The sequence below is a fragment of the Ranitomeya imitator genome, chromosome 3 (assembly GCF_032444005.1).
Source record: "Ranitomeya imitator isolate aRanImi1 chromosome 3, aRanImi1.pri, whole genome shotgun sequence".
In the NCBI taxonomy this organism is placed as follows: Eukaryota; Metazoa; Chordata; class Amphibia; order Anura; family Dendrobatidae; genus Ranitomeya; species Ranitomeya imitator.
Window position 1 is genome coordinate 325,925,732 of NC_091284.1, and position 14,552 is coordinate 325,940,283.

Genomic DNA, 14,552 nt, shown 5'->3' on the forward strand with positions numbered 1-14,552 from the left:
ACTTTGTTCCAAAAAGGGGACAAAAAAGTAAGACCGATCCTGGACCTCAAACTTCTATCAAGCTTGACAAGGTCCTCCTTCTTTGGATGGATTTCTTCCGCTCAGCCATTACTTCAACGGAAAAAGGTGGAGTTTCTGGCATCCATCAACATTTGGGATGCTTACCTTCACATTCCTATTTTTCCCCTCTTCAAAAATTCCTTCGCATTTCTATTCGCTAACAGCATTTTTAAGTCACGACCTTGCCCTTCGGCCTTGCTACTGCACCCATGGTGTTCGCAAGGGTCATGGCAGCTGTCATGTTCCTCTTGCACCCTAGAGGCGTGGTCGTCCAGCCCTATTTGGTCGACTTTCTAGCCACTCTTCCAGGACTGCGCTGAGTCGTCTAAATCACTTGCGATACCCTCTCTCTCCTGGGCTGGCAGCTAAACTTAGACAAGTTTTCCTCATTTCCAGCCCAGCAGATATCCTTTTTGAGGATGATCCTGGACACTTCCAGAAGGTTGGTAATTCTCTCTTGACACAAGGCCGTGGCCCTTCAACAGGGAGCTCGCGCACTTGATCACTCGTCCCCTCAATCCATTCGCTTTGCTAGGAGTGTTCTGAAGAAAAATGGTGACGGCAATGGAAGCAGTTTTCTGCAGGTCAAACAGGCTTTCAGAGGGTAGTCTATGAACTCTTCCCCCATCCAGGGGAGATCCTTTCTCCCGGTTCAATGGTTATTAGTGACTGCCAATACCAGTCTTCTTCCGATCATTGTCCTGGGGATCCGAACGGTACGGCTAGTCCTACAGCAGGTCCACTGCCCCCTGGCGAGTCTCCCCATCCGAATTCAATCGGATAATGCCACGGTTGTGCCATACGTCAATCATCTAGCAGGTACCCACGGTCAGGAGCCATGGCTGAGGTACCTCACACTCTCTGATGGGCCGAGTTCTAGCATTCAGTGATCTCGGTAGTTCACATCCCAGGAGTAGAACTCTGGACAGCAGACTTCTTCAGCCATCAGGGTCCTGCCTAAAGTGAGTGGGAACTTCACCTGGAAGTCTTCCATCAAATCTGCCTTCACTGGAGCACTCCAGATGTAGATCGGATGTCTTCCAGACTGAACGCCAATGTACTGAAGTTCATGGTTCGGCCTCGAGCTCCAAAAGCCATCGCAGTGCATGCTCTTTTTTTCCGTGGTACCAGTTTCCATAAAACCTCTTCCATTATTTCAGAGAGCCTTTCGGAGCAGGAAGGGCCCTGGTGATTTCTGGGAGATCCGTACTGACCACGTCAGGTTATTCGTTTGCGGAGCTAGTACTTATCAGTCTTATTGCAACAAAACTGCAAGTAGGGACTTTCTCGCAGGGAGTCTCACATGTGGTTCATCCCTTTCACAAACCGTTAGATCTTTGGGTCCTTAATGGTCCTGGGAGTCTTACAGTAGACTCCTTTTGATCCGGACAGACTTTACTATCAGGGAAGGTCGCCCCTTTTTTTTTTTTCTCTCTGCGATATCGTCATCCTGACGAGTCTTCGAAGATAGCTGCTCTGTTCTTTCAGACTTGTTTTCCTTATTACCATCAAGGCAAGGTTGTCCTCAGGCCATCCCCGTCCCTTGTTACCAAGTTGGAATCGTATTCCCACTGTTATGGGGACATCATTCTTCTCTCATCTTTCGGCACCAGTCCACAAAACTGAATGGGTTCCCCATATTTTGGAGAAAGTGAGTGCACTGAGTAGGTACGTATCGAGGACAGCGTCCTTCTGAAGGTTGGACACTTTATTTGGGCTTCCTGATGGTAAGAGGAAGGCTTCCTGACTGTTACAGGAAGGGTTTAGCCGTTTCATCGGCCATGTTAGCCTGGTGGATTTGTTTCACCATCCAGGATTCCTTCCGTGTTAGATGTCAGCCTATCTCCAATCCTGTCTATCGTGGGTTCTAGGCACCAGGCGTCGGCAAAGCACGCCTGCAAGCTTGCGGGATCGTACAGTCTGCATGCATTCTTGAAGCACTATAATTCTCAGACTTCCACAGATGTGATTCTGGGCAGGCGGGCTCGGCAGGCCACGGCACACTTGTAAGTAGCGGTTACAGAGGGCCTGATCTGATGTTGTCCCTACCCAGGGACTGCTTTGGGATGTCCCACAGTCTGTGTCCCCCCAATGACGCGAAGGAGAAATAGGGATTTTTGTGTACTCACCGTAAAATCCTTTTCTCTGAGCCATTCATTGGGGACACAGCTCCCACCCTGTTATGAGCTTGTGCTTGTTTTATGATTTGACATGTTATACTCTCATATGTTGTTGATCTCCTACTGCTTTTGCACTGAACTGGTTCTGAGAGTCAGCAGGAGGGTGTATACTGCAGAGGAGGAGCTAACTTTCTTTGCATCACTTAGTGTTGGCCTCCTAGTGGCAGCAGCATACACCCACGGTCCGTCCCCCAATGAATGACTCGGAGAAGAGGATTTTACGTTGAGTACACAAAAATCCCTATTTTTCCCATAAAAATAAATTTTTAGCCCCCAATTTTTTTATTTTCCCATGGGTAACAGGAAAAATTGCACAACAACTTTGGGGGTCAAATTTCTCCTGAGTACGCTTATGCTCCATATGTTTGGGTAAACCACTTTTCGGGTGCATGTCTGGGCTCCGAAGGGAGGGAGCACCATTTCACTTTTTGAAAGCAAGATTGGCTGGAATCACTGGTGGCGCCATGTCGCATTTGGGACCCCCTGATGTGCCTACACAGTGGAAACCCCTCAATTCTAACTCCAACGCTAACCCCAACACACCCTTAACCATAACCCTAACCACAAGCCTAACCCTAACTCTAATTCCAACCCTAACTCTAATTCCAACCCTAACTCTAATTCCAACCCTAACTCTAATTCCAACCCTAACTCTAATTCCAACCCTAACTCTAATTCCAACCCTAACTCTAATTCCAACCCTAACTCTAATTCCAACCCTAACTCTAATTCCAACCCTAACTCTAATTCCAACCCTAACTCTAATTCCAACCCTAACTCTAATTCCAACCCTAACTCTAATTCCAACCCTAACTCTAATTCCAACCCTAACTCTAATTCCAACCCTAACTCTAATTCCAACCCTAACTCTAATTCCAACCCTAACTCTAATTCCAACCCTAACTCTAATTCCAACCCTAACTCTAATTCCAACCCTAACTCTAATTCCAACCCTAACTCTAATTCCAACCCTAACTCTAATTCCAACCCTAACTCTAATTCCAACCCTAACTCTAATTCCAACCCTAACTCTAATTCCAACCCTAACTCTAATGCTATTTGTCCACATTGTGTTTTTGAAACATTTACTGCGGATTCCTATTGAGGAGCAGGTGTAAAACGCTGTGGAATCCGCACAAAGAATTGACATGCTGCAGAAAATACAACTCGGCGTTTCCGTGCGGTATTTTCCGCACCGTGGGCACAGCGGATTTGGAGTTTACCATAGGTTTACATGGTACTGTACAACGCATGGAAAACTGTTCCGAATCTGCAGTGGCCGAACCGCTGCGGATCCGCAGCCAAATCCGCACTGTGTACGTGGTTAATGTTGCTTACAAGAGAGATTCCACTCTTAACATTGTGTGTGTGTGTGTGTGTGTGTGTATCTGTGTATTATTTGGACTTGTATAATGAATAGCTTCCATTTCACTTTCATATCTTATGTATTTATGTATTCTTTTTACAGACCGGCTGTTAATTCCTCAGTGCATCCAGTTGAAGGCTAAAGGGTGTGGGCGTGTTGTTTTTCAGGACATTTTCTGTGGTGCATACTTTACTTTTGCTATCTCACAAGAGGGACATGTTTATGGTTTTGGCCTTTCCAACTATCATCAATTAGGTGAGTTGTTTTTGACTTGCAAGTCACACTACATTGTGTGAAGAATTATTAGGCAAGGGAGTATTTTGACCATATAATTTTTATGCATATTTCCCAGCTCCAGGCTTTATAAACTTGTGTGCTTTTTGGACGAAACAGATCAGGTGATGTGTATTTTCTGTCCCCCATGACTGCACCACGGAGAGAGGGGATCCTCGCAGCAAGGACAGGAAACCTACAGATAAGGCGGTACCTCTCTCCCGCATCAGTTTGGTTTCCTGTCCTTGATGGGGGACCTACAGAAACTTACCTCGATCTTCGTGGGATTCCGGGGCCAATCAGTCCAATCCAGGCAGCGGGGGTTCCCTGCCTCGGCTGGTGTGGTCACCCAAAGCACCACCACTGAGGTTGGCAAGCCTCTAGGGTGTGCGAGGAGAGGCAGCATGGAGAGTATTGCGGCCGCCTCTCCAGGGGAGAACTCCTCATGGCGCAGCAGCAGGATCCCGGACACCTGACAGCCGCCCACACAGGGGTCCCTCTGGACGGGGAGGAGGCAGTATTGGAGCTGTCTCCCCAGGTGTAAAGCTATTACTGGTGTCCTGAGGGCTCCGGGAACCAGGATTCATGCACGGTAATGTGCGGTGCAATTTTGGGGGCGGTACCGCCGCAAAGCGTTCCCGGCCAGCCAGTGCGCATGCGCGGGAAGAGGGACGCGATTAAGCGCAAAGCATGACTGGGTATCCAGTCAATGCGCAGGTCTCAATATCGCACGGGTGCAGGGCAGAACTAGGTAATCCAGTCAGCGCGCTTATTTAAGGGGGACAGCTCTCTGGTCGGACGCTTCTAAATGGTGCTCGACCAGCATTCCCCAGGCATCATGAGCGATCTAGACCTGCAGGAGAAATCCCCTCTATCTAGACCACCGCAGCAGCAGCAAAAACGGCGGCCACAGACAAAAGGAAGCCTGACACCACCAGCAGCACAAGGTTAACGGCAAAGGACGCTCGGGATCACAGCACAGCAAAGGCTCCAGTACAGCTTCTGGCGTAAGGGAAAATCCGACGGCAGATACGGATCATCCCCAACCGGTACTGATGGGTCCACCAGGTGGTGAGTGATCTTCCTGAAAGCTAGTGGTTAATGAGGCCCTATATTTGTTTTGTTTTTCAGGGGAGAAAAAGTTCAGGAAAAACTAAACACAAAATCTGTGCTCTTTGTAGGGAAGATCTTCCCTCTACATGGGGGAAAAAAAGACTTTGTTCCACACATTAACTGCAAACAGTATGTGAGGGGCTTCCCAGGTTCGTTGCAGATCTCAGGTCATTGATAAAAAATCAGGTGGAAAACACCTTTAGATCCCCTACAGGAGGGGAAAAAGCGAAGGAAAATCAGGCATAGATCCCTGACACCTGGGTCCAGTGACACGGGTAGTGAAGATGGGGACTCGGACACCTCCAACTCTTCTTCAATGTCCTCTTCCTCTGGGGGGGTCGTAGCTGTTTTCCACTAGAAGAGACTGATAGCCTTGTTAAAGCAGTTAGGAACACCATGGGGCTAACTGACCCTCACCCTAAAAAATCAGTCCAGGACATCATGTTCGGGGGTCTCGAACAGAAAAAGAGGAAGGCCTTTCCACTTAATGAGAAAATTCAGGCCTTGATTAAAAATGAGTGGAAAAAACCCATAAGAAAGGCCCTACTTACACTCAAAAGAAAATACCCTTTTGAGGACCAGTCTTGCTCCTTTTGGGAGTCTTGAAGGACCCCATGGACAAGAAAGCAGACGCTTTCCTAAAAGGCTCATGGGAAGCAGCTGGGGGAGGGCTGAAACTAGCGGTGGCCGCCGCCTGCACATCCCGTTCCCTAATGGTCTGGCTAGATCAATTAGAATCCCAGCTTAGACAGGTTGTCTTGGTACACTATTCTGAAGACCTTGCTAGTAATGAGGGGGCGGCCGCTTTCTTGGCAGATGCTTCCGTGGACTCCGACTAGCTGCTAGATCAGCGGTCTTTTCCAATTCAGCCAGATGGGCGCTTTGGCTTAAGTGTTGGCCGGGGGATCTCCAAACAAAATCGAAGTTATGTACCATCCCCTGCGAAGGAGAATTCTTGTTTGGTTCTACCTTAGATGACCTCTTGGATAAAGCGGGGGATAAGAAGTAGTCCTTCCCTAATCTCGCTTATCCTTCCTACAGGAGGCCCTTTTGGAGCAAGAGGTTTACCCGTAGGAGACCAGGCAAAAATCAGGATAGATGGGAGGACAAGAAAAATAATAACAAGGGGTTCATGTTCAATAAGATCCCCACCGACAATAAAAAGCCCTCCCAATGAATTTTCTCCTTCATAGTAACATAGTAACATAGTGAGGCCGAAAAAAGACATTTGTCCATCCAGTTCAGCCTATATTCCATCATAATAAATCCCCAGATCTATGTCATTCTACAGAACCTAATAATTGTATGATACAATATCGTTCTGCTCCAGGAAGACATCCAGGCCTCTCTTGAACCCCTCGACTGAGTTCGCCATCACCACCTCCTCAGGCAAGCAATTCCAGATTCTCACTGCCCTAACAGTAAAGAATCCTCTTCTATGTTGGTGGAAAAACCTTCTCTCCTCCAGACGCAAAAAATGCCCCCTTGTGCCCGTCACCTTCCTTGGTATAAACAGATTCTCAGCAAGATATTTGTATTGTCCCCTTATATACTTATACATGGTTATTAGATCGCCCCTCAGTCGTCTTTTTTCTAGACTAAATAATCCTAATTTCGCTAATCTATCTTCGCCTCATTGGGGGACACAGACTGTGGATGTATGCTGCTGCCACTAGGAGACTGACACTAAGTGATACAAAGAAAGTTAGCGCCACCCCTGCAGTATACACCCTCCTACTGGCTCTCAGCTAACCAGTTCTTGCTTAGTGTCCGTATTAGGCACACGGACGGGTCTGCTATTCAGACCCAAAACTCGCCTCCACGTACCCTCTTCCCCAGCCAGGCCTATTGCCGGACATTCAGCCCTGTCCCATCCTAGGTGATTACCCTTTGGATGTACAGAGGCCTACCTCGTGGCATCCGAGCAGCCCCCACTGCACCACCACTATTGAAAGCGGATGGTACAAGGAGGCGGACGGTTCCTCTCCGGTCTGTCCCACGGTGTGAGCAAACCCTTAGGATGCACAGAGGCTCCTATAGTGTCCGTGCTGCTCCCACTGCACCACCATTGATAGAACAGCGGTGCTGCATGGAGCGGGACGGTCCCTCTCCACCTCCCCTATAAAAAGGGGACGATGGATAGAGGGTTCCTGCACCATCCACATCATACCTGCAAGCAAGGCCTTTCCTCCATCCAGGCTCCACAGTAAGTTGGGAATCTGGGGGGGGGTACTCCGTTAGCGCGTCACTGGCCCGTTCACGTTTCCCGGTCGGGCACCTCTAATTTAGCCCCCGGCTTTGGCCATCTGCTAACCGGTAGCTCTTGGCAAACATCTTAGCCCAGGAGGACAGGACTGTGCAGCGGTTCCACACAGAAGCTGCAACTAAGCGACAAGGCTGTCTCGGGGGGCACAGGACCGGAGTAAGTGCTCCTCCACACTTTCCCCAGGCCAGCCTTTGTTTTTTTTACACATTGGTCTCTGCTGCACCTTTGTGCAGCGCAGCGTTCTTAGTGCTGCACTTATATAGATAGCCTTCCCGGCAGAGTGTGTGTGTGTGTCATATATGGTTAGATCTATGTCATAGGTACAGCATGTCCCTACCTAAGACTTCCAAGAAGGCTGCCAAAACAGTGTTTTTCACCTCATTTACCTCTTGTCGGGCTGTTACCTAGTGGATACCACTCCGCTCCGCGAAACTTGTGATCCCAAATGCGCTCAGGACAACCACAACCCCCTCCCCTCCCCCCGCCGCGACCAATCCCACTCTGTCTAGTCAACCCTGAGTGGGTTGCATCCTTATCGCAGTCCATGGCTTCCTTAACCAAGGCCATTTGTCTCTTCAGGACCCCTCCAGGACCGTTTACACTGATCTGCCTGTCTCAGAACATTTCCCTTCATCTCTGGAACAGTCGGCCTACAGGGGCTGTTCTCACTTAAAGCAGACACAGGCATTTAGGAAATGGATATATAGCACTTCTCCCAGGCCCTCTGGCGCCTCGGCATCCGTAAGCTCTGTTTCTCACTCTCCCTCTCAAGGGATTGATAGCGAACAAGCCTCTGAGTACGAGTCTGAAGGGCCCTCTGACTCTCAGAATCTCCGGGTTACCAGACAACAATAGATAGTCTCATAGAGGCCGTCAACCAGACTTTGCAGGTTGGCGAAGAACCTACTTCTACGCACTCGGATAACGTGGTGTCCTTTAAAAGGGCCAAACATCCTCATAGGGTGTTTGCCAATCACCCTGCGTTCCAGGACGTAGTTCAGCGCCACAGAGCGGCCAGACGAACGCTTTGCAGGTCAGAAGTCCCTTGAGGCTAATATCCTTTCTCATCTGACCTCAGCAAACAATGGACAGAATCCTCTCCAGTGGATCGCCTGTGTCCCGCTTCTTCTCCAAAAACCTCTTGTCCTTGCCTGATGGAGCCTCCATCAAGGATCCCACAGACCTCACTAACTGACAGCTTCGCCCGTTCGGTTTTCAAGGCATCAGGTTTTGCACTTGCTTCCTCCTTTGCAGCAAATGAGTAGCTAAAGCCATGGTATCCTGGGCAGACTCTCTGTATAAGACTATACTAAAGAGCAGTGTTCCCCTGAGATGGCAGAGCTGGCAAATCAGATTTCCATGGCTGGGGACTATGTGGTAAACGCATCCAAAGAAGCGGCTAATTGCGCTGTGCTCGCAGCTTCAAACGCAGTAGCTATCAGAAGAGCGCTATGGCTCAGACTGGTGAGCGGACTCTGCATCCAAGAAGTCCTTAACCTCTTTGGCTTACCAGAGCGGCCGCTTATTTTTGGTCTAGAGATCACCATCTGCGTATGCGGTGGCCATATTCCCGGAGTCCACCGCACACGCACAGGGAACCGTGGAATTACCGGAGCTCTGGCCTGTCACAAAATAGCGGCAGAGCCGGACACCCACGCAACGACGCTGGACACCTGAGTCACCCGCAGCATCGGCCAGCAACCGCCGGGCACCCGGAGATACTCGGCAGCAGCACCAGACATGCAGCAGCATAAAACCCCTACACCAGCGCACAGGGCCGGCTCCAGGTTTTCGAGGGCCCCGGGCGAAAGAATCTCAGTGGGCCCCCCCCCCCTTAACACATACCCCGATTTATGATGCACAGATACGGCAGAGAAATGTATAGTACAATGCCGGATTTCACTTCTTACATGAGTGACGGCTATTGTAGATTCTGCAGTGTATATATACAGGAGGAAAGGTGCTGTGCAGTGTATATATACAGGAGAGGTGCTGTGCAGTGTATACATACAGGAGGAAAGGTGCTGTGCAGTGTATATATACAGGAGAGGTGCGTTTCTGTTTTGAGTTTTTCTATGAAACAAAGACTTTTCTACATAAACAACGTTGTTTGGTTTTGCGGCCCCAACAGATCTGTGCTACAAAGTAACATCGCTCGGGCTCGGGCATTGATGAGGGACCTGATGCTGAATCCTTTCCACAAACCCTAATGACCCAATTAGTGCCCCGTCATTAGAAGCTCATTAAATGCCTCCCTGTCCTGAGTAGTCATGTACAGTATGGGGGGGATCCTGCAGCCCACCCCCTGACTGCTCCATACCATACACTGCCCTCTGTCGCGCTCACTATTATCCTGTGCATTTCTCCGTCATCGTTACCCCATGTTACACTTGTCACCCCCCACTACAGAGTAGCAGGGCAGCCAATGTCACCCCGTCCCGGATCCTAATGGCAGCAGGAAATGTCTGCTCCTCTATTGGGTTGGAACCTGATTTAATCAAGGAATAATGTGGATTTGTTGCCGGTGGCTGCAGGGGAAGGGTTAAGTGATGCCATGTCCTTGTTGGGAGCAGTGGCAGCTGCTGGGACCTGGACAGACACAACCAATGTTGCTGTGATGTGGAGGAGAGAAGCTGAGACTCCGGAGCAGAAATCACCCACATGCCAGCACTGGGCAGAGTCCCTCCAGTCACCAGCCTGGGGCCACGGGGCCCCAACCTACAGCTCAGTTTTATCCATGGCAGCAGCTCCCCTTCCTCCTGGCATTTGGTTAACCCCATTTATGCTGTCGGATTGTTATCTTTAAGGTTCAGCAATAACCTTCATACAGATGGGAAGGGGTTAAGCTTCTTCCTACCCCATGGGTGCAGGTTTGGTGCAGCATGCATGTATTCTGGGAGAACTGGGTGGCTGCAGGTTGCAGGCTGCACCCCACCAGCTGCTCCTCCAGACATCACCCACATTTTTAGGCAGCAGAGACAGCAGCAAACTGAGCCACAACTGCAACCACTGCTGGATACCATAGCACTCACTCAGGCACTGGTAGGATGGAGCTCCTCGGAATCTGCCTGATAAACTTCAGCACTGCAGCCAGCCAGGGGCCAGAGCAGGAGAACGTGCTCTCTCTCCACCCACAATGTCACACTGGCTGCCTTCTCTTAACCCCTATGTGCCTGCCTGGCTGCACTGACTGAGTGAGAAGATGCTTGTCAGAGCTGGCACATAGGGGTTAAGAGAACGCAGCCAGCAGTGACTTTGTGGGCGGAGAGAGCATGTTATCTCCTGCTCTGCTCTCCCAGCTGTATCTATGACAGCGTGAGTGGGCCCCCCTCTCTCCCCAGGGCCCCGGCATTTGCCCAGTGTGCCGGGTGCTGACGCCGGCCCTGCCAGCGCACACAGATCGGAGCCCCCCTCATCCTAGCCTGCAGCATCACCCCATTCTTGCCTCCTCCAGCAGTGACCCTGGGACACCGCTTCACCGCACCTACCACCCCTCGGTAGGCAATAAGACAAATGGATTATAAGAAGCACCACCATTTAATGAAAAAAATTTTTTTTCTTATTTTTCTCAATATTTGGGGTGCATCTTATAATCCGGAGCGTTTTATAATCCGAAAAATCGGGTAACTAGCAGCATTTTGTTTTAAATATGGGACACAAATAAAACTACTTTGATTTTATTGGATGAAGCTGGTTCTCCATGGAGACAATCAGGACAACACGATCGCATCATGTCCTGATGGAAGCACGCAAGTAACTCCTTCCCTGCATTATTCTGTCGCTGTCACTACTGATAGCGGCATCGGATACTAGCACCGGTCATGGGTGTTGCTGCGGGGTGTTAGCTCTCACAGAGCTGACACCCGAACGCCGTTGTTGTTCGGCGTAAGGCCATGCAATCGTGCCACCATACATGTAATGCTGTCCAAAGAAAAAAAGCACCCGCACTGCTGCCTATTGCGATCCTCTTATGGTGTGCCTTACGAAGCTGCTCCAGCACTTATGCCCACTCATCCATAAGGGGGCACTCACGGTGCATCGCCACAAAAAGTATATGCAATCCAGAACAAAAGAAGAGAAAAACTGCTTGCACTCACCAGGCCCAACGTGTTTTTCTTTTTTTCTTTGTCTGTTTTTCGTTTTCTTTTTCAGACTAAGCTCCGTTGTTTTTAAGTGATTTTTTTTTTTAATGTTTTGTATTCACATTTTTTATAAGGGGAGTAATTACGTATGATGTCATGAGGTGGGAGGGGTATGTATTTGCTTAAATGGTTACCTCCTTTCCCCCATGCCATCGGGATCAGTGGAAGCGCAATCAGCGCGAAACAGCTGTCATCCGACATTCAGCACGTTCTCCCTGTTTTACTGCACATGTCCTATATAAAGACAAGTTTGATTCATTGGGCCTGGTGAGTGCAAGCCGTTTTTTTTCTCTTTTTTTTTTTCTGGAATACATGCACTGCTGTTTGCAGGAACACAGCTCCCGCAGAGCAGTAAATGTACGGGGCATGTCGGGAAGGGGTTTATCCTGCCTAATTGAGTGTTTGCAAGCAACTCAAGGTTGTCTGCATGCATGGGTTTGGCATACAACATTGACTGCAAATGACAAATTGATGTTTGGCCTGATCTCCCAGCAGCCCATTTAAATTAATGTAAAACGTGAAGAAGAAACTGTAAAGCTTGTTTTGTTTTGTTTTTTTCTTTTTTACTCAGTCATGTAATTTTACTTTTCACAGGGACAAAGACTACTAACTCTTGCTATGCACCTCAGAACTTGACATCTTTCAAAAATTCCACCAAGTCCTGGTTGGGGTTTTCAGGAGGGCAGCATCATACAGTTTGTGTAGACTCTGAAGGTTAGTAATAAAAACTCTTTAAACAGACCATTAGCTACAAGCGCCAAGCTTTGATACCAAAGGTTACATTTTTATTGATTCTTTATAGGAAATGCATATAGTCTTGGCCGTGCTGAATATGGCAGGCTTGGCCTAGGAGAGAATGCTGATGAGAAAAATGAGCCTACCCTTATTTCTAAATTACCCAAGATTGCTACTGTGGCCTGTGGAGCTTCAGTTAGTTTTGCTGTATCTAAAGATGGTAAGTATTTGATTGTCTCTGTATTGAGGTATTGCTCAATTTAGTTACTTCAGACAGGTATGTTAAAAAAAAAAAAAGTGGGAAAATTAGTTGACCTGACACAGAATTTCCTTTGGTTTGTTAAGAAAAATATATATACAAGGATTAAAGGTGAAGGCTATAGAAAATGTAAAGATTCTGTGTTAAATTTTTTAGTTTAAGACTATGCTTATGTTTCTTTGATTTTTTTTTTTTACTGTCTTTACTAGGTCGTGTCTTTTCTTGGGGTATGGGCACCAACCAGCAACTGGGCACAGGTGAAGAGGATGATGTTTGGAGCCCATATGAAGTGACTGGAAAGCAATTGGAGAACAGAGAGGTCTTGTCTGTGTCAAGTGGGGGACAGCACACTGTTCTTTTAGTTAAAGATCGTAGCTAACGTTCTGCGTTTCAGGATAGTGATAATTGGTTGGCTGCATGAAGACATGATTTACCTCGTTGCCACTTCAGAACATTTAATTGGTTCCATACTGTATTAATTGCCAAATCTCAAAACAAATTATGGAGAATAAAGCAGCGGTCCCTCAAAATACTCAAACTCCCAAATGAATATGTATCTTACGAAATCAAGGAGTAATTGGCCCCAAGAAAGTGAGATAAAAATGGAAATACCCATTTAAATAGGATCTTGGAGATGATGAAGACCATCTCAATATGTAGTAGGTGTAAGAAAAACTATTTTACATTTCTAGTTTGAGGTCTTTCCTAATATTATGATTGGTCATGTCTCATGTGCAGGCATTGCAGGACTTTAGTTAGCTAGTTTCTATTGGTTGTAACCATGGATACCTGAGGTCCTGCAATGCCTGCACGAGGAAAGAGACATGGCCAGTCAGAAAAATCTATACTACATTTCTAGTTGAAGGTATTTTCTAATATTATTGTTACACTTACTACATTATGGCATTATGGGATAGCATCTTGGAGGTAAGAATACCCCTTTAACTATAAAAAAAAAAAAAAAAAAAATTACATGTATCAAAAATAGGCGAAATAGTTTGTCAATAAAATATGTATAGTAGGGGCTGCAGTAAACAGGGGCATATTACTTTATGGGTAAGCACTTATCACTATTCTTGCACATTATTTTACCTTCCTAAGTGCTGTTTTTTTATACTGTCCCTTCCCATTATGCTTCTTGGGTTGATATGGTAGTTAAATGAGCCTTGTGCTATTGTGCGGGGGCACCATCACATGAATACTTTCACTTCCCTGAAACAAACTCAATCTTTCCATGGTCAGTGATATTTAACCAAGTTTGTATTCATTTCTTGCTACCCAATCATTTGCGAATTATACATTTTGTCCCTGGGGCTCTCAATTTGCATTCTCACCATTGATCCACTAGTATACGTATTTTATTGACAAAGACTATATTTTGCTATATTTTTGATACATGTAATAAAACTTTTTTTTTTTTTAATAAATCTTTAGCATTTTTCTCTCACTTTCTTAAGGTCCTTTACTCCTTGCTTTTTGTACAATATAATGTATTAATTAATATCCTTCCTGGAATGTTGGGGATATCCTTTGTTGTCTTCATGTATTCTTTCCTGTGTATTGCCTAGAAATTCATAAAAATGATCTGCCTGTAGTCACTTCTCCCTCCAGATTTGAACACAATTGATCCCCTATTTTGATCCTGTCCTGTGGCACTAATATTGCTTACAGATTACAAAAAATGCTCCATGCACCATTCTTCACTTGTTAAATATATACTTTTTATGACTGGATATATAAAAAAATAATAAATTGCTTTATTTTTATAAGCGTGGTATGACTGTGCATGACTGTAATAACAAAAATGTAAATTTCTTAATGTTTGATTTTACCTGACAGAGATGTAAAACATCTTTTAAAGAAACTTTGTTTTTTGCAATAAATCTTTTTCACAAGCCATTCATTCATTCTTCTGTGTATGTACAGGTCGTTGCTTAATTGATCTGTTGTTGCGCACCATACATGATTTGATCCTTTTTACTTTTGACATGTTTGTAGAGTGAAAGGGGGGATATTAAGTACTAGTCATGCAATGTGTATAGTTTTCATATCATTTGGTAAGATTTATAGAAATGAAAAGCATGGTCATATGACACTTGTATAGTCGAGAGCAGTGTCCAGTAGTATTAAGACCAAGTCACTTGTGACTACACAACTA

At 46.7% G+C, this 14,552-nt stretch overlaps 1 protein-coding gene across 2 annotated transcripts in view; it reads left to right on the plus strand.

Annotated features, from left to right (window-relative positions):
- Positions 1-14,293, plus strand: part of RCC1 (regulator of chromosome condensation 1) — a 72,716-nt gene extending 58,423 nt beyond the window's left edge. For both annotated transcript variants that reach the window (XM_069756693.1, XM_069756694.1), the window contains exons 7-10: positions 3,709-3,861; positions 11,995-12,114; positions 12,203-12,355; positions 12,604-14,293. In XM_069756693.1, coding sequence (XP_069612794.1) covers positions 3,709-3,861; positions 11,995-12,114; positions 12,203-12,355; positions 12,604-12,773 — 596 coding nt within the window. In that variant the 3' untranslated portion in view covers positions 12,774-14,293. The remainder of the gene's footprint in view (positions 1-3,708; positions 3,862-11,994; positions 12,115-12,202; positions 12,356-12,603) is intronic.
- The last annotated feature ends 259 nt before the right edge of the window (positions 14,294-14,552 follow it).